At 41.8% G+C, this 18,454-nt stretch overlaps 1 protein-coding gene across 1 annotated transcript; it reads left to right on the top strand.

The window, feature by feature from the left end:
* Positions 1–2,600: 2,600 nt before the first annotated feature.
* htr5ab (5-hydroxytryptamine (serotonin) receptor 5A, genome duplicate b) lies at positions 2,601–9,788 on the top strand. Its single transcript, XM_040044396.1, has 3 exons — positions 2,601–2,935; positions 6,272–7,046; positions 9,054–9,788. Exons 2-3 carry the CDS (start codon positions 6,339–6,341, stop codon positions 9,384–9,386), a joined length of 1,041 nt encoding a protein of 346 aa, XP_039900330.1. The 5' UTR covers positions 2,601–2,935; positions 6,272–6,338; the 3' UTR covers positions 9,387–9,788.
* The last annotated feature ends 8,666 nt before the right edge of the window (positions 9,789–18,454 follow it).

Raw genomic sequence — 18,454 nt, forward strand, 5'->3', positions numbered from 1 at the left:
GCAAAGCACAGTGGTGGGGGGGTGATGGTTTGGGCTCCTTCTGAATTTTGGCTTGGATTTTGTTAAATAAACAACAGCACTATGTAATATGGCATGTGTTGCCAAGTTGTACTCACCTACAGATTTTATTATTATTATTTTTTATCATATCTGGGTATGTAAAACCTGAGAGGAGGAGCGTGCACTTTCGTTTTACCGTGGCTGTATTTTTAGTACAAGCTGGGACCATTGTTCATGAGCAGCAATTTCTGCTCCCTGTGTGCTGTGCCAACAGCCTGTCGAAAGAGAACCGCCACTTCTTCATCTTCTTGATGTATTGAATCACTTCTTCCTTTCCTTCATCTAGTGGTCCTTGCTGCTCGCCTCAGCACATCGTAGCTGAACACCTTGCCTGTCTGAACCCAGTCCTGCTTCGCCAGCTACTGACATACAGATGCTTTAATTAGGTGTGGGTGTTACAGTGAAGACCTTTAGCTTTAACTTTCAAGGAGAGCTGGCACTGAATCTTGACAGTGTACAGGTGTGTAAGTTTAGTATTTTACATTCACCAGTATATTTAGCCCGTCACATCATTTAGTGTCACCTATGGAAGTGTGCTGAATCCCCCCCAGTGCAAAAGGCAAGGACATTCTGCACATTCGCCTTTCTATAGCATGTTAAATTATGTGAAAGTACTGAGTAGCCAATGAATTGCTATTAATATGATGGTTGGGGACGTGGACTCCTATATTACATTTATGACCCTCTGAAAGGCTCAATAAATCATTTCACTGCTTCAGTTGAGCAGTTCCACTTTTATTATATATAATACATTGACATAAATGACCCACATGTGACTCTGTAGGATCATATAGCAAAGGGAAGTTGCACTAAAATGAAATTCTATGTTTATCTGTATGTCTATTCTGTATATACCATTCCATCATTCACTGCACAATAACTGCAAACCAGACACGCAGGCACAGCCTGTGATTTAACAGCAAAGCCTCTGTCCCAAGGCCATATCATAATTTCTCCCTGGCCGTTTTCCACAACCTAAAGTTATAGTTACTGGGAGCATAAAATTCTTGTAGTAATGGGAATAATTGATGACTGGCTATTTATGGGGATGGGAGCAGTCTGGCGTAACAAGGTCAGAGATGTGATTTGCAGGACAGTGCCTGGAGAATAAAGAGAAAAAAAAGGGGACCCTTTGCCTCAGATAAGAGGGAACAGAGAGCGGAGGAAGTTTGATGTTTACATTTAAGGTGAATCACAGCAGCTCAGAACAGGATGCAGTAGTTCATCCAGTGACACGCTCAAAAGCACAGTTCAGCTATGAAAATAACTGAAGAACAGATTACACTGCATGATGTGAGACCCATCCGGCGCTCTTTTTTTAATAACTGCAGTGTATTTTCATCAGCTTGAAACTAAACAGCTGGAAGTACAAGTATATCATCTGTGCTAATGAGGAGCACATTGCAGTGTCACTTTAAGTGGGCTGCATTAATGCCTTCGTAGCTCTATAATTAGCAAGATACAATTTTGCAAAACAGGTTATTCAGCAGTGACTGCGGAAGCCACCGCTAAGCTGATTTGATTTTCTGCCTCACCTGTAAGGGGCTGTTAAGGAGGAAGGAGAGGGAGGGGAGGACGGGGTGATTGGGTAGGAGGCAGGGACGTAGTAGAGTCACATAAATGTTTTCCTTGAGCAGAAGATGGTGTGATTTAAAATAAATAAATAAATAAAAAAACTCCAAGAGTCCCTCTGGCTGTAAACAGCTGCATATTTCAGGGTTAGTGATAGACCACACTTACTCTGCTCGAGCATTTTCAAGCTAATCCCAAGGATTAGGAGGAGGTAAGTGTTACCTGTAAGATGCTGAATCTTGTGCTGAAACAAACTGGATTTATTTATGATGCTATATTGTTTTCTATAAATAAATAAATAAATAAATAAATGTGGGGGTGATGTTGCTGACCATGGTGCTGAAACCACAATTTTTATATGGGTACACCTATTATCAGTCACTGTAGGGACTGCTGGTCTTTTTATAGCTAAGCCATTGCTCAGACGACTTCTAATGTATTTCTCGATAGCTTGATGTCAGTCTCATTCACAGCCTGACATTATAAAATCTGACGGGAGCACCTTTCTCTGTCCACCTACAGCTCTATTATTTGTTCGCAGGCAATCACCACTAAGAAGAAAAGCTGTTTTGTATCCGAATGGAAGCATCACCAATAGACTCTTAAGTGACAGATGGCCGGCTAAACAGCCTCGCAGTGTTCTGGTGCTGACTGTGATGATTTAATTAAATTAATCATTTTCTCAGGCCATTTTCGCGGGACAAATGAAGTTTCCCAGTGGGCATTCCACAAAGCCCAGTCGAGAGAAACTCGATTACAAGTTGTACACAGCCGCGATCCTGCACACAAATTGGATCTGAATTACATTCCGCGAAATATTGATTAATCAAGATGGTGTGGGTTAGAGGAAATGCCACGGGAGTGGTGGTGGCACGAATATCATCCATCATAAAGCAGCATGAGCCGTGTCTCCTCAAGCCACATCTGATCCCTGCAGAGTAAGACTAATTAGCGAGAGGGAATGTTTTCTGAGCAGGATGAAAACTCTGACGGGCCCGAGACGTCGTCTCCTCGCGCACCACGCGCATCTCAAAATAAAGCGCTTCCCTCGTAAAAACACGCGCGCGCACGTCTCTCGCACGCCCGGAAAGCCAGTGCTTATCATTTGAGTGCACTCAATTCCCCCTCCAGACCACCAGTGTGGTTCATTCCAGCGCCTCTGTATCCTCAGTGCGAGGTGTGCTTCTGCTGTCATCCGCACTGAGCGAGGCGGTTCAATCACTCCTCTGACAGAGCAGCAAAGTGAAATACGATGGAGAGCGAGCAGAGCTGGTCTTGTGCTGGACGCGTATCTGGCAAAGGGGTGAGTTAACAATGAATTGATACGAATCATTGGCCGCCCAGTGTTTTTTTCCCTTTCTTATTTTCTAACAAGCAACGGGGCTATAATTTCTTTTTACACTGGAGTTCAAAAGTGGGGACGCGTTTTGTGAGGTGGTGTGTAACAAGTGTCTTTGGCTTGATTATCGTCTGCAAGCAGAGACGAGCGCAGATAGGAAACCTCACGGGACAAGTGATCTCCACTGAGATGAGATTTCTGACTATTAAAATGGTAAAGTTTGATTGTTTTTGTCAAATTGCCGTAAATTTCACAGAACCACATAAAGAGTTGTAAAGATCATGTGATCCGAGGATTTGGAAAACAGGAGACCCACAGAGAAAGAGAGATTAGACTGGTATGAGATCATGGTAGAGGTGCTGAACGCACAAGAGATTTAGAGGTTTGCTTTATGCTGCCTTGCGCTTTTATTATCACTCAAGTCAGAGGACACATCTACATAGCTCCCCTCCATACACCTCCAAATGTCAGCTCCGAGATTCCCCATGGGGAAAATTGTATAACAAATGAATATACAACAGTTTCTGAGTGGTGAGCTTAACACAACGAGTATGTCATCCACACTCTTGCAGATTTAATCAAAAGGCTGTGGAAGTGCTTTTGGACACAAAGATGAAAATGAAAATAACAAAACAAATTCCTTTCTTACCCAACTCTGTTTCTGGAGCAATCCAGGGAATATATTGTTTAAAATTGCAAGCTGATTGCAGTAGTATTAAAAAAACACATATAATCAGAAGCAGCATAAATAAAGGGAAAGCAAAACTCTTTCCCTTTTACAGCAGGAGGTCAGAAATAAGTGCAACAATAAAAAACAATCTTAGCAAACGTATAAAAGGCATTCTCCTATTTTTGCTACCCCCAATCAAATAAAGGAATGGCTTCTTGATTGCTGCAGTATTGGCTGCAGTGTGGTTATCCTTCAAAAGAGTCTGAAGTTCAGAAACAGATTTCAAATGCAGATAGATTTGTTCATTTGAACTGCATTATCTTTCGCAGGTCTGTCAGGATCATGAAAATTCGTCACGGTTATAAATATCATTTCTCTTTGGTCCTCCTACCACAAAGTACGCTGTGTACAGATCTTCTCAGACAGATCTTTTCTCAAGTAAAATCCCCAAAAGGATGGCAAGCGAATATGCTCAGTGAACCAGCTGGCACAAGTATTAAGACAACATCTGACCTGAACTGACATTTTCCCAACACAGCTGTGTGGAATAACATTAAAAACGAGATCTAATCAGCTCTCATGCTTTGATTTTGCCATCTTAGACTTTTCTGCCAGTGTCTCACTCTTCGCTCTTCTCCCATATGCTTACACATACAATTTGTTGTCTTTTTTATTCTTTCTGCCATGTGCCTCAGACTTTGAGTGAGTGACAGCCATCTTTTGAGACACCTGGCCTGTGATGTCCCTGGAGAAACTGCAGCATTGCTTTGCCAAATGCCGCATGTTTTGATTGCCTCTTCCTTTCATAACAGTTGTCCAATTTCATGGCTATTAGGCTTGTTAATAGGAGCGGGGAGAAGAGAGAGCACAGAGCCCATTGGTGTGCTTGAGGTGGAACCTTTGATTAGAGGGGATGGATTGTGATGCTAAGAGACGGTGTCACATGTCACTTATGTATAGAAACTGATAGAGACGTGGCCGGTGTTGTTATTACCCATCGGGCCTTACTCATAAAGCCCAGTGATTGATAAAAGGTAACTCAATCTGACACGGTCCCTTGGGTGTAGAAGCATGAATGAAGCATTTCACAGAGTTTATTTTAGTTGCCCTTCTTGGTTGGTTGTACTACACGAAAAAAGGTAGAATTTGGGCAAACTTTAGCTTATTTATCATATTGATTGTTTCATAAAATAGCCAAAAGTAATGCAGCCAAACAGCCAGAAAACTTTCATCCTACTGATTAAATTCTGTAATTAAAAAGAAATTAATTAAAAAAAAACCTCAGTTACAGCCAATTATTTCAGCAGTATGATGTGCATTAGTTGTGGTCATTATCGACACTTTGCTTCAAGACCTTGTAAAAAAAAAAAACCCGAGCTAGAAGGAGAGCCATGCAAAATGAATGCTTTTATTCAATATTCCACATCACAGGTACAAATCTGCTTTAAATGGCTCCGGTACACTGGGTCAAGCTCAGAAACTGTGATCTGTGCTTTTAAAAAGTTTGGGAGGATTCCCGAAAGACAGAATAAGTCATAGGAATATGCTAAAGCAGGAAGAGTAATTTAAACTGTGAATGTATAAATAAGGACTCATGATTAATGACTAAAATTAACATTGCTAAATTAGGTTTGTCTGAATATGTGTCCCAAAACACGATGCATGAAATCATTATTGCCCCGAGAGATGCTGCTAAAAATGAGGCTCCTGTGAGTCAGATGTGTATTGGCTATCATACCAGAGTCCTGTGGATAAACAAACCAGTAAAGATTTTTAATGTTAGGCAAATGCGTTTGTATATTTTTCAAGTTTGTTGGTAATGTGGCCATTTATCGAACTTTTTCTCTGGTGAGGGAGTTGGTCTCGTCAGAGTGTTTACAGTAGTTGCGAGCTGTACAGATCAATACTTTACAAACAGCCAGCTGTCAGAGTTGAAGTGGCTGGTGTTTTAGGATTCATTGTTTCTGCACTGTTGAAAATTGTGTAGAGCAGCTCGCCGAGCCTCTCCTGTGAATCTATTGATAGAGCTGGCATGTCAAATCTTTTCATTCCGAGCTTGAAACTGAGACAGTTGTATGGTAATGCGGAGGGTCTCTCAACCACACAGTCTCGTTCAAAGTGAAACAGATTCCCCTTCCTGCGACAACAGAACGCACACAGCTCCGCAATGCTTGACGGTGGGATCTCTCAATTAAAAATGAGATCTTCCCAAATGAGTCTGCAACAAAGACACCTCTTAAAACTGTCCATTGTGCAACAGGCCTGACTCTGATGGAAATCAAAGGACAGCAGTGGGATGATAAAACTGAATATTTATGGCCTTTTCCTGAACCAGAGATGTCCCCGAGTACTTTTGAGCCTTTTTAACAGCAGATGAAATTGCACTTGAAAGTTGTAGGCAGGTTGCTCGACAACTGAAATGAGGAGCTCAAGTGCCTTTTACTATTGTGAACAAATCACTGAACCACCTCTTTGGTCAATGACACATAGGTGCAGACTGGTGCATTTGCACACTCGTGCAAACCCAGAAGTAAAAGCTACTAATTATTTGAGCACTGCATCTTTAACCTTTAGTGTGTAGGGCACTGTTAAGGTTTAAATCTGTGTCTTTTTCTCTCACCCTGCTGCAGAATGCATGAGCTGTCTGCAGACGCTGTCGCTGAATCGTCTTTGGCTGCAGGGCTGTGAGCAGCTACCATGACGTACCCTAACACCAGCGCGCTCACAGTCAACTTCACTGGAGCTTTGGACGGCCATGACTCCGGAGGAAACATCTACCGCCCCTTTTCTGTCTTCAGCGTTCTCACTCTCACTTTACTGGCGATGCTGGTGGTGGCCACCTTCGTGTGGAACTTGCTGGTGCTGGTCACCATCCTGAGGGTGAGAACGTTTCACCGAGTGCCCCACAACCTGGTGGCTTCGATGGCCATCTCAGATGTGATGGTGGCTGCTCTGGTCATGCCCCTAAGCCTTGTCCACGAGCTGAACGGCAGACTGTGGAAACTGGGGCGCGTCCTGTGCCAGGTGTGGATCTCATTCGACGTGCTCTGCTGCACAGCCAGCATCTGGAACGTGACGGCCATTGCGCTGGACCGCTACTGGTCCATCACTAGACACCTGCAGTACACACTCAAGACACGCAAAAAGATCTCCAATGTGATGATAGCGCTCACTTGGCTACTGTCCTCTATTATCTCCTTGTCACCGCTCTTCGGCTGGGGAGAGACTTACTCAGAGGGGATGAAGTGCCAGGTGAGCCAGGAGCCTTCCTACACCATTTTCTCCACCTTTGGGGCGTTTTACCTCCCTCTTTGTGTGGTTCTCTTTGTTTATTGGAAGATCTACAAGGCTGCCAAATTTCGGATTGGCTCCCGCAAGTCCAACACAATCACTCCCATGGCTGAGGTAATTACTTTAATTTTATATAATAACTCCTCACGTAGGTTACAGTATCACCGCTCTCCCTTTCCTTCATCAACCAGCTATTGCCTCTGACCTGCAAATATGGATTGCTGTGCAGTTATTTTTTATATTGGCTGATAAATTACTCTGATGTGATCAGGGAAACATAAGTATCCGGTGTGTGAGCACAAAGCCATCCTGCTCATCACCATCAGACTGTTAATGTGCGTAGGAAGAAGGTAGAAAACTATAAATACTACCTCCGGCATCTTTCATGAAACATGCATCTGGCTTTGGTGTTATTATAATCAGCAGATACAAAAGGTCTCCATTAAGCAAACATTTAATCAGGGAAGTTTTCTTTTCACTTGGGTTTACAACACATCAGTGATAGATTACGCTACTTTTACAGTCTTACTAAAACAATCCTCTTTCCACACATTTGTTATGCAAGCGTGACAAAATTCTTAACTCTTGGTCAAGGAGGGCCGATCACCCAGTAAATTATCCACATCTGTTATTGCTTTGATGAACATTCGTGTCAAGTTTCATTACACAGACAATCATTCATCCAGCTATAGCAATTATACAACGCGGAATATGTCTAATTTGTGATTTTTGTTTTCCACAGACATATCCACCACTGGTTACATTTTATGTCGCTCAGTATTTCGTCAAAGTTTACTCTAATCATTTCCAAGCATACACCGAGCCCTCCAGTGTGCCTGCATCGATGTAAGATGTGAGCAGTGGCATCAGCATCCAAGATAATAAACTTCCTACACTGATCCATTAAAAACACCCACTCACACACATACATAAACACACAATGCACCAGAAATAGAGTTCACTGAGGTAAGATTCCTGACCTAGTTGCACAGATAACTTGAGAATGCCAAAAGCCTCAAGAAAATGGCTTGAATGACTCCACAAATCCTAATGCATCAGTCTTTTGGACTGTGTTCAAGCTTTCAGTAAAAATTTACTGTCAAACTGTGTTGACAGCATTTTATATTTTAGCCCAAACATAAAATAACTGCACAAACATTAGCTGTAAGCCAGCTTCTTGTCCCTGTGCACTCACGAAACAGATTCTAAACTAATACGCTGATATTTACCTCATGCAATCGCTTAAACTTACCTAAGGATTAATCATTGGATTAAACGCTTAAAAACTTGAACTTTTTACACATCTTAGACTCATTCACCTGCTGTATATAAAGGCATACTTGCAGTTATATAAGTGCCCATTTTAGCAGCTGCATCTTTTACTATTATATTGAACCATTTCTTAAATTATAAGCCTCCATGCCAGCGGCAATATGCTTTTAACTCCTGGCCTCTGCTGTAAAAGGATTTGCTTCGTCTATCTCATCGGTTATATTGTACAGTGACCTGTATTGATTCAACTAAATTTACTCCAGAGAGTAAAAGTTCCTGTACCGGAGTGCAGGTTCTTGCTTAAATGTTGTACAGGACACAACAGTGTAGACTGTTGTCCTTTCTGCTTTTCTTCCAACACATTTCGACAGATAGTTTGTCTTTATAAATGCTGCGACCTGAACTTAACCGGATGAACAAAAAATAACGTCGGCCTTGAGATCCACCAGGCGACAGTAAGAGAGGAGAAAGTCAGAGGATAAATGTTGACATTTCTCTTCCTGGCTGTGCTTGTGTTTGCAAAATGGAGAAAATGGGCTTCTGGAAACTGCAGATTAAAACACGGCTCTGGCTTTAGATTCTCAGTGTGTGTGTGTGTGTGCGCGCGTGTGAAATGAAAGAATAAGCTTTGGCTTGTTGATCAACCAGCTGATCCACACATCATTTCCCCACCAGCCTAATATCCATCTTCTGCTGAGCAGCCTCAACATTTTCACTTCCACATTTGCTTATCTCTGACCTGCATTGTAGAAGACATTGCTTTGCTTATTTAAGAGCTAATCAGATTTCCCAGATTGATTAATAATTCAATGGGTTAAGTGATTTATTTCCTGATTGGCTGTCTCCTAGGTAAAGGAGGAGACACAGCAGCCCCAGATGGTGTTTACTGTGCGCCACGCCACCGTGACCTTCCAGACAGACGGGGACACGTGGCGCGAGCAGAAGGAGAAGAAGGCTGCGCTGATGGTAGGCATTCTGATTGGCGTGTTTGTGCTCTGCTGGATCCCCTTCTTCATCACCGAGCTCATCGTCCCGCTGTGTTCCTGTGACATCCCACCTATCTGGAAGAGCATCTTCTTGTGGCTGGGCTACTCCAACTCCTTCTTTAACCCACTTATATACACCGCATTTAATAAGAACTACAACAATGCCCTGAGGAACCTCTTTTCCAGGCAGCGATAAGCCGTTCTGCAAGCTTGGCCGACACGCTACACCAGCATCTGCTCCACAGTGTTAGCCTACTTCTCATGACGAATCTGTGTCGGCTACTCCATCACTATCAGGTGGACGGTAGCCTAACACTGTATATAACAGTCACCATAATGGGCTGTAGACTAATGTTTTGAAGCCGGGAGTTCAGTGTTTTGGTGACTGCAAGTATGGTTTTTGGAAACCAGAAGTGGCAGAAGTGTTGGATGGGACTCCTGAACCCCAGGACGCTATGCAAGCAGTGCCCTATTTTTGCTATAAATGGGACCACAATTTTCAAAATGAACACCATGCTGCTTTGGAGAGGATTTAAAAATAGCATTAGAGACCAAGAACTCAGTAGCCAAATGTTTACTGAGCCTGTATCTCAAGTGTACATTGGGTGGGGGTGGGTGGGTTCTCATGGAGTGCTGTACAGTCTGACTACTTGCCACAACCAGAGAAGTTGTTCGCTGCTGGCCAGTAGGAAAGATGCAGGTTTAAGGAATTCAAACACTATGAGAGCGCATTTAGACACAGTTCTCACAGCCACGAATGGCACCATGGGCCAAAAGTGTCATCATCAGTGCTGGCACACCCTTTGGTGTTGTTTCAGCTGTTTGAGTACCTCTGGGTTTTTCTAACCAGGTGCCGCAGCCAGGGTCAAGACACAAATCAATCTTTTAGCAGCATTTTAATGATATATAAGTACAGAAGCTTGGCGATTCACAGATTTTACAGAGGGAGGCTTCTTTGCTTCTGGTTTTGATATCCCCTCTTATACCAGCACTGCAGTGGAGGTTCTCTCTGAAGGCCGACACCTGTTGTTCAGGAGAACACTGTGGCGAGTACTTGTGCTCTCAGCACTTATATAAGGGCCCCATTATACCTGCCAAATTGGTCGCTTTGTGTACTGACAGAAATCACACACCCGCATCCGTTTACACTTGCCATATGACGATTTTGCGGCAATGGAAAAACACTAAAGGTTACGGCAAGCATACTGGGTCCATAGATGGTAAGGAGTTGTAGCGGCATCACTCTTTTTGTGCAAAGAGACCAATCTGGCGAGCATAAATTAGCCATAAAAACCCAGAGGTCCCATCTATTTTTATGTAGTCTATAATGATAACCAGAAACTGTGTTTGTAAGAAAAAAGAAAGAAAAGTCTTTCAGTTTTTTTGGTCTGTCTATTAGAGAAAGTAACCTCACAGCTGGACTGAGCTAATATGTCCGCAAGAAGGAAAATAAATTGGTTGTGCTGCGGCGGCAGCAGCAGGTACGGCGCCGTCTACATGTTAGCTTTCTCCCGCCTCGCTCATTTCAAGCTTGTTAACGAGAAATGCGTGTTAACGTGCTTGTCAACAATTTCATCATGTGTGAGCCTGCTGAGATTAAAAAGTAGAGCTGGAATAAAATTTCAGAAAAGTCGGGTAGAGCTGAGCGAGCTGAACTTCATAAATGATAAATTGAGAACCAGCTGGGGAATTTGTGCTGTAACACATCAAAATACTCATCGTCAGTAACATCTCAAGCAAAGGATTTTATCTAATTATAGAAAAGATGGGTTGTAGTACACAACCCTCTAGGAAAACTGTTGAAAAACCGTCTACCTTTTAGCTAGATACACGCTGTGGTATCACATAAAATTCATTCAGACATGCTTGCTGATAAATGTGCATTCTGTCCTCTAGTGCTGACGAGCTACACACTAATATTTCTTGCACTTTGTCTACACACTAGTGAGGGTTTAATGAAAGCGGAGAAAAATAGCCACACAAGACATTATTTTCATTTGTTTGAATAAATCCTTTGTTGAGAAGCTGCAGCCACAAATGATTACATCTTACTCCTATTCCAATAACAGATGGATACAAAAGATCTTTTGACTGTTGCAAAGCCGCTCAAAGCATTATCACAATAATAGATTCCAACACGTCAGTCGGAATTGAATTGAGCTATAAAAATAGGGGCGTTAAACTTGATTATACTGTAGTATGAGGGTTACAGGAGTAAGAAAACCTGTCAAGTGACCAACATCCATGAACAGCTCAAAAAAACAGACACAAAACACAGAGATGATAGAGCTGATTTTAGTGTTTTCCATTTTTAGATCTTTTTGTATCACTCCCCTGTTTTCCTGCATAAATTACTTTCTACATAATCATTCCCCACTGTGGAATCGGTTAATGAACCTTTACTTTTTGTGAAATAGACTGTGTTGTGAGGACTCAAATATGAGAAATGGATTTTCAATACAAAAAACAAAATGCCCTACAGTATTATGTAAATTCTTCAGCTGCCCCACAGTTTTTTAAAAGAATTTGTTAGGAAATGTCAGAAATAGGTGCAGTGAATTATTGAGATGTGCAAACATAAATGAAAATACAGTATTTAATGCAAAATCTGAGTTAATTCTAATGATCTTGAAAGTCAATATTTGGCTTGAATGCGCAACCTGAACTCTCTTGGGAAACTTTTCATTTCTTCAGGAATAGTTTTCCAGGTTTCCTGAAAGCTCTTTTTTTAGATGTTGGCTGCCTTGTCTTCTATATTTCCTCAAGATGATCCCACGCTGCTTCGGTAATGCTGAGGTCCGGGCTCTGTGGAGATCGATCAATGACCAGAGGAACACGGATCAATGATCAGTGTCAGAGGAACACGGATCATTGATCCGTGTTCCTCTTTGTGTTTTTCTGTCCGAGTTATACTGCACTGCCAGTAGGTTTCAGTTCAATTCAATTGTATTTCTGTATCAAATCACCACAACAGTTGCTCCAAAGAGCTTTAATGTTTGGGATCATTGTCGTGCTGAAAGAAGCCAGACATTGTCCAGATAATATTGCATCGTGGCTCAAAATATTTTCCGTTTTCATAATTCCACCAGTTTGGTCTGGATCGACAACAACACTGACTGAAATCAAGCACTAAGCCATGACAGCTCCTCCACAGTTTTACAGATGGCTGTAGATCAGGGGTGGGCAACTCCAGGCCTCGAGGGCCAGTGTCCCTGCAGATTTTAGATGTGTCCTTGAACCAACACAGCTGATTTAAATGGCTAAATTAGCTCCCTAACATGTCCTGAAGTTCTCCAGAGGCCTGGTAATGAACTAATCATGTGATTCAGGTGTTTTGACCCAAGGTGAGATCTAAAACCTGCAGGACACCGGCCCTCGAGGCCTGGAATTGCCCACCCCTGCTGTAGATGCTCGACATTGTACCTTTCTCCTGACCTCTGAAGATAACTTGAACCAAAATTTTCAAATCTGAATCATTACTAAGACCTGCTGCCACTGATTTTCAGTCCAGTTCTGGTGCAATATGGCAGACCTGAACCTTTTCCCCCTGTTTCCCTTCCTTAAGAATGGCTTCTTGTTAGCCACACTTCCGCTAAGATCATTTCAGTGAAGAGTAGATGGATTCACTGAAGGGCCAGATGCATCTCTCGGGTCAGGTCTTTGCTGGATTTGTTCCTTATTTCTTAACAGCATGACTTTAACATACTGTTCATCTGCTTTCAATAGTTTTTTTTAGGCCTGACACTTATTTAGTCCTCCACTTTTCATTTCTTCAGGAATAGTTTTCCAGGTTTCCTGAAAGCTCTTTTTTAGATGTTGGCTGCCTTGTCTTCTATATTTCCTCAAGATGATCCCACGCTGCTTCGGTAATGCTGAGGTCCGGGCTCTGTGGAGATCGATCAATGACCAGAGGAACACGGATCAATGATCCTCAAATTTTTTAAGAACACAAAGCACACTGTATATACACCAATATCTGCCAAGGTTTCAGCTAAGAATCACATCATTGGTGCAAAAATACTATTTTCTACCTGTCAGACTGTTATTTTGGGCATAATTCATGAATTCAGCAAAAGAAAAGGAAACATGATTGACAGTTTTTGCAACAGGCTGCTAGTAACAAAGTGCCTAAAGACACCTTTTAAATTTGGTTCTTTGCTAAGTCGTCTGCTATCTGTAGATACAACACTGGTTCTTCCCTTAAGCTAGGTGCCTTTTTTATGCTTGAATTATTCATAGGTCAGTGTTCAGTGGCTTGATGAAAAGCAAACAAACAAAACACATTCTTCTGAAACTTGCACCGGACTGAACTGAACATGAGTGAAAAAACAGCCAATGGCCAAAGAAAGAACTTTGAAAGATCTTCAGATAGCCTGGAGAACTATCTCAGTTATTCGCAAGACCACTTTAAAAAACTGCAGCAACGTCTATCTCCTTAGAAGCAAAATATAAAGAAATAAGGGTGGCTGAAGACTTTTGCACAGTACTGGAGAACACCTTTAAGGTTTCTTGCACCATTGCCATAAAATGTTCTCTTTTTTACCCTGTTTAATCTGATGTGGTAAGATGATAAAGTGCAAAAAAAAACACCCCCAAAAAAACAGCTGACAATATTTTGTGATGAATAAAGAAAATGCATGAAGAAAAATGCTGATTGTTATTACATTCGTTGTGATATTCTTTGGTAAATATCATCCTTTGGGATTCTTTCAACGATTAACTTCATGCTAATCAATAAAAGTGCTCTCTAGATTCTTCACCCCTCCTTTTTCTTTTCTTTGCGTGTGTTATGACCCAGCTCAGGAAATGCAAAGTGGCCCTGTTTACCATCTGTTCCGTGTGTCCTATTCAGAAAAAGAATTAAAAAAAACCAAACCTTCATGTTCAACCGTGTCAGCCTTTTTTTCATTTGCGCATGCTCTGCTGCACACAAGTCCTGGATGATAAAATTAACAATAAACAAACAAACACTCCGTTTGAGATAAAGCAAGTCAAGTTCACAACTTCTGTTTAATTTATGAAAGTAACAGCTGTAGAGGCTGAGCCACGAGGCACACTGCTAGGTATTTGTTAACTGTTGGCATGCACTTGCCTGGAATAATGCATAAAGCGAGCTGGGGAAAAGAAAATATCATTAAGAAAGAATTTTGCAGCATTTTAGTTTTGGTAAGAATTCAATCATTGCCAAGCCATTGGGGTCATTTTATAAAACAGGCACTGGCATGTCTTTAACTCTCTATGGAGCCACTGCCAGCATGCATATTTGAGCGCCAGCAGAGAGCCTGCTGCTGTTCAAAGGAGCATATTCATCCGTGTCCAAGGAAGACAGCATACATGAAAATGTGGCCTGCCTAAACTGACTTAGGATTAGAACCTCTGGCAAGGCAAACCTGTGCTTTAGCTACTGAATTTTGCAGTAATAGTTGCAGCAAGCCCCTTCGTGACACGTGGGCAGTGATTAAATGTACTCTCCTACCACAGCAAAGCAAAATATATATATATAAAATTATATGGAAAAATGGTTGGAGCTTGCAACCAACACCTATTTATTATATTACAGCTATTTTATACATATGTGCAAGCTTTTAGAGCTTTTTTTTCAAACTTGCTATTTCCACTCTAATATATGTGTCTACCAGTAAAGAAGCTTGTCCCTAGTTTGCCACCACAGCCTAAGGTAACAATAGACCAGACCTGAGGTAATGGGTGAACTGCATGTGGTGTGGCTCGCAGCGTAGAGTGACCAGATAGGACGAGATGTCCTATACTGCCATGACTCTCTTATCTCAACAACAAATTGGACTCAGTCTCTTCTTTTCTGAGGCAAAGTTGACTCTGTGACTGTGTTTTTGTTCCACTTGTTATCTCGTGGCAGCTTCGTTTCATCCAAATGGAAACTCCACAGCAGGACTGCGGAGAAGAAAATCCTGGTGAGGGAGGGAGAGAGCACATGTATGTATGTGTGACCGGAATGACATCACATTCGCTTTCTCGCCCTCCGCTTCACCCTTTTGCTTGCTTTTAATTCAGGTTCTGGGGGCAAAAACAGAAGTGACTGTGGGAGAATGAAGAAATTGGAAATTCTGAAATACTCCAGAGGAGGTACAAGCTGATAAATCTTTTTTCGCCTCAAGCCACAAAAGGGATGGACACTGCTTACTGCATTTTTTACATTTTTTTTTTTAGCTTTCTTTGTTTTCTTTTTTTATATTTCATTACATGAACTCTGGTGATGCACGGTGTTGGACCAAAAAGAAAAAAATGTTAAGGAATTTTTAATCAGCTTTTGATGCAATATGAAAAACTCAGCGGTATAAATTAATAATTATGGGTTTGTAGATTTTATTTGACAGCACAAATTTCTATGAAAATTTGACCCCAAAGGCAGGAAAAAAGCATCATCTCGTGGTTATATTACATTGCCAAGCAGTCAAGTTGCATTTTATATCAATATCTGCCAGGCTTACACAGTAAGCTGAGTATGTTGCAAATACTCAAAAGACATTAAATCAAACAAATTAAGTGTGTTTATGTCTGACCAGTAAAAATGATTATGATAGAACACAAATCTGTGTACAGTTTCCAGATGAGCACCCAAGTCAGTAAATATGAAATATTGTCACAATCTTCCCTTCTGTCCTTGAGCTGTGCCAGTGAATAATAGAAAAAGTCTTTTTTGCAGAAGGTATTGTGCTCACCAGGGATGGAGAAATGGTGGGACGTGGGACAGACAGGAAAAATAAAGTATCTCGGCATGTCTGCCACCACTGGGGAGGCAAAAAAATAAAAATAAAAAAAAATAATACAAACACAGAAATGTACAAAAGTGAAAACAGGACTGCTAATGCAATTTTTGCCTGGTATTCACTGCCCGGTTCCATTCCAGTCAAACCCGTAGATGGCTACACTGCCTGTGCCTTCAACTGCTGAATTAGTCAAGTTTGGGGAGCTTTTCGTGCCCTTGCCAAACTTAGTGTTCAAGTCCCGTGGTGCTCTTTGGGTATGAATCGTGGGCCCTGACCAAATTTGAGAGCAACAGATTGGATAGAGCCTGCACTCGCATGCTTCGTGCCACCCTAAACCACCTACATGCACCTCTGTCGTGGCCTGAAGATCTCGAGCATCATCCTCAAGCATCATCTTGCTCTTGTTGGCCATGTGATGCATAAAGATAAGATGGCTGTGATACCATTAGGATCTGATGGTATCACTGCGATGATTTACATGCAATCTGTAGAATGAGAATATATGCGGGTAACAAAACATGCAACTCATTCATTCAAGCAACTACGTTACCAAGGATACCAAAGTTACATAATTTATGCACAAAATTTCAGGATAAACTGTCTAATGAATATTTAAACATTCCTGGCTGTACTGCCGTGGCTGCCCAACCAGCCAACATGCTGGCATCACTTTAACAATAAAGTGCGCCCTCAGTTTTAAACAGCCAGCTCATAATGAAGCTGGTATTTTATTGTCAAGTATATGGGATGTGAATGTAAAATGCTTTGGTAAAGACTTAAAGGGAAAAGATTAGGAACCTGAAAGAAAACGCTGCCAAGAAATCTTGTGCACTGACTCATCTGTCTTTTGTCTAAACACAAGTAATGTCCTCAACGTCATCTCCGACTAAGAACTGATGGATTTTTGGGGCTTCTTTTTGTCTCTGACCTCTTTCACTCATACACAATAATAACAATCTCTGCCAGGCCATGAATAGTTAATACACTATAAAGCAGATACTGCCGAGCTACAGTGCCACTGATGAGTTTTGACAAGACTGTGACATTTAAATATTTTTACTTCCTTCTCTTCATTGTTCTGCTAAGTCTTTTTAAGTGGTACTGCATCCTCTTCTCATAATGTCCTCCATTATGAGCCAACTTCAGTTCTTTCAAAACATCCTTTTCATGTAGCATCACGGCAATAAGATAATTTTTTTTAATTGAGCTGAGGTGGAATAAAAAGAACAAAAAAATATAGCTGTATACATTTTGTGTTGTTTGGTTGTCTGCATTTTAATTTAACACCCGACTGGGCTTGGTTCAACCAATGCATACATGGAGATAGAGCAGAGAGACCTTTGAGAGGACTTGAATGTAAAAGAGACATTTTACAGGCTGATGAGTCTAAATGCTGGCTCCCGATGAGATTAGGCAGGTGGTGTTGTTATTTCGAGATTGCTTGAACTCACTACCAGACTAATTCAGGGGGGTGATTGCTCAGAGTGGGTAAATGGCAAGATGTGGGGAGTCTCAGTGTGTGTTCATCAGTGAGGCAGACACAGACATATATATTTATGCATACAAACACAGATGAGGAGTGGTTGCGTCGCTGATATTCAATCATTCCACTGCAGGAGATCGAAGGCAGAAGCAGGTGATTCCCTGATTCTTCAGCGCTTCATCAGTTCAGAAACGATAAACCTAAACGCCCTCATGCTCTGTTGCTATGGCACCAAGGCTCAAAGAAAGCTCAGTACATATCTGTGAAGATTCCCAGTCAGTAGGTTATATGGTGCTAAGTCAAAGAAAGGCATGTGGTAATGTTTGTTTCTTCACCAAGAAAGTCCTGAAACATGCCCAACAAGTCTGCTCTCCTTTAACTTGCTACTTCCAATTTCCCTGTGTAAAACACAAACAGGAAGAACAGAAACCATCTGCTGGTTACATTTCTGAATTTGTGCACATTTCCACCTCTGCAAGCATGTGTTTTGTGCAGTCTACTCAGGTTTAATTCAGAGCTGAAATCCTTGGCAAAGTTTTTATAAAACAATCCCAGAAACAGCCTGAGTGAAGGCACTTCTCTTGGCAAGCGAGCCATTCTGAAACTGGAATCAAGGAGGAGGGGGACGTCATTTGGCACAAGTGCGTGGCACTTTGGTAAAGAACAGACTGTATTGTCATTCCTTCTGCCCTCCCTCTCAATCAGCTCAGAGGATGTTTGCAGGCGCCTCTTTGAAGTCTGATGATGTGCATGTTGGCGCTTTTATCATTACTCACATTATATGCACCGAGTGTGTGAGCTTCTGGTTTTGAATTCCCTTGAAGAAGCATTACAATATGAATGAGATCAATTGCACAGGAACAGACTGTGGTTGATTACCCACGGCTGATGATCAGGACAAGGGTGGAAGCAGCGTGACCAGGAGCTCCAGTGGCTTTTGTGTGTGTGTGTGCGCGCGTGTGTGTGACTTGCTTAGGATTTTACTGAGAAAATCCTCCCAGGTGTGTACTCTAACAAGGATTCAGTGCTGCATTA

Source organism: Simochromis diagramma, unplaced genomic scaffold (assembly GCF_900408965.1).
Source record: "Simochromis diagramma unplaced genomic scaffold, fSimDia1.1 OVJJ01000602.1, whole genome shotgun sequence".
NCBI lineage: Eukaryota > Metazoa > Chordata > Actinopteri > Cichliformes > Cichlidae > Simochromis > Simochromis diagramma.

Excerpts from the sequence above, each read along its gene's own strand:
- htr5ab (XM_040044396.1), top strand. The coding sequence starts at position 6,339 with ATGACGTACCCTAACACCAGCGCGCTCACAGTCAACTTCACTGGAGCT. Across the intron at positions 7,047-9,053 it reads CAATCACTCCCATGGCTGAG|GTAAAGGAGGAGACACAGCA; the intron begins GTAATTACTTTA and ends GCTGTCTCCTAG.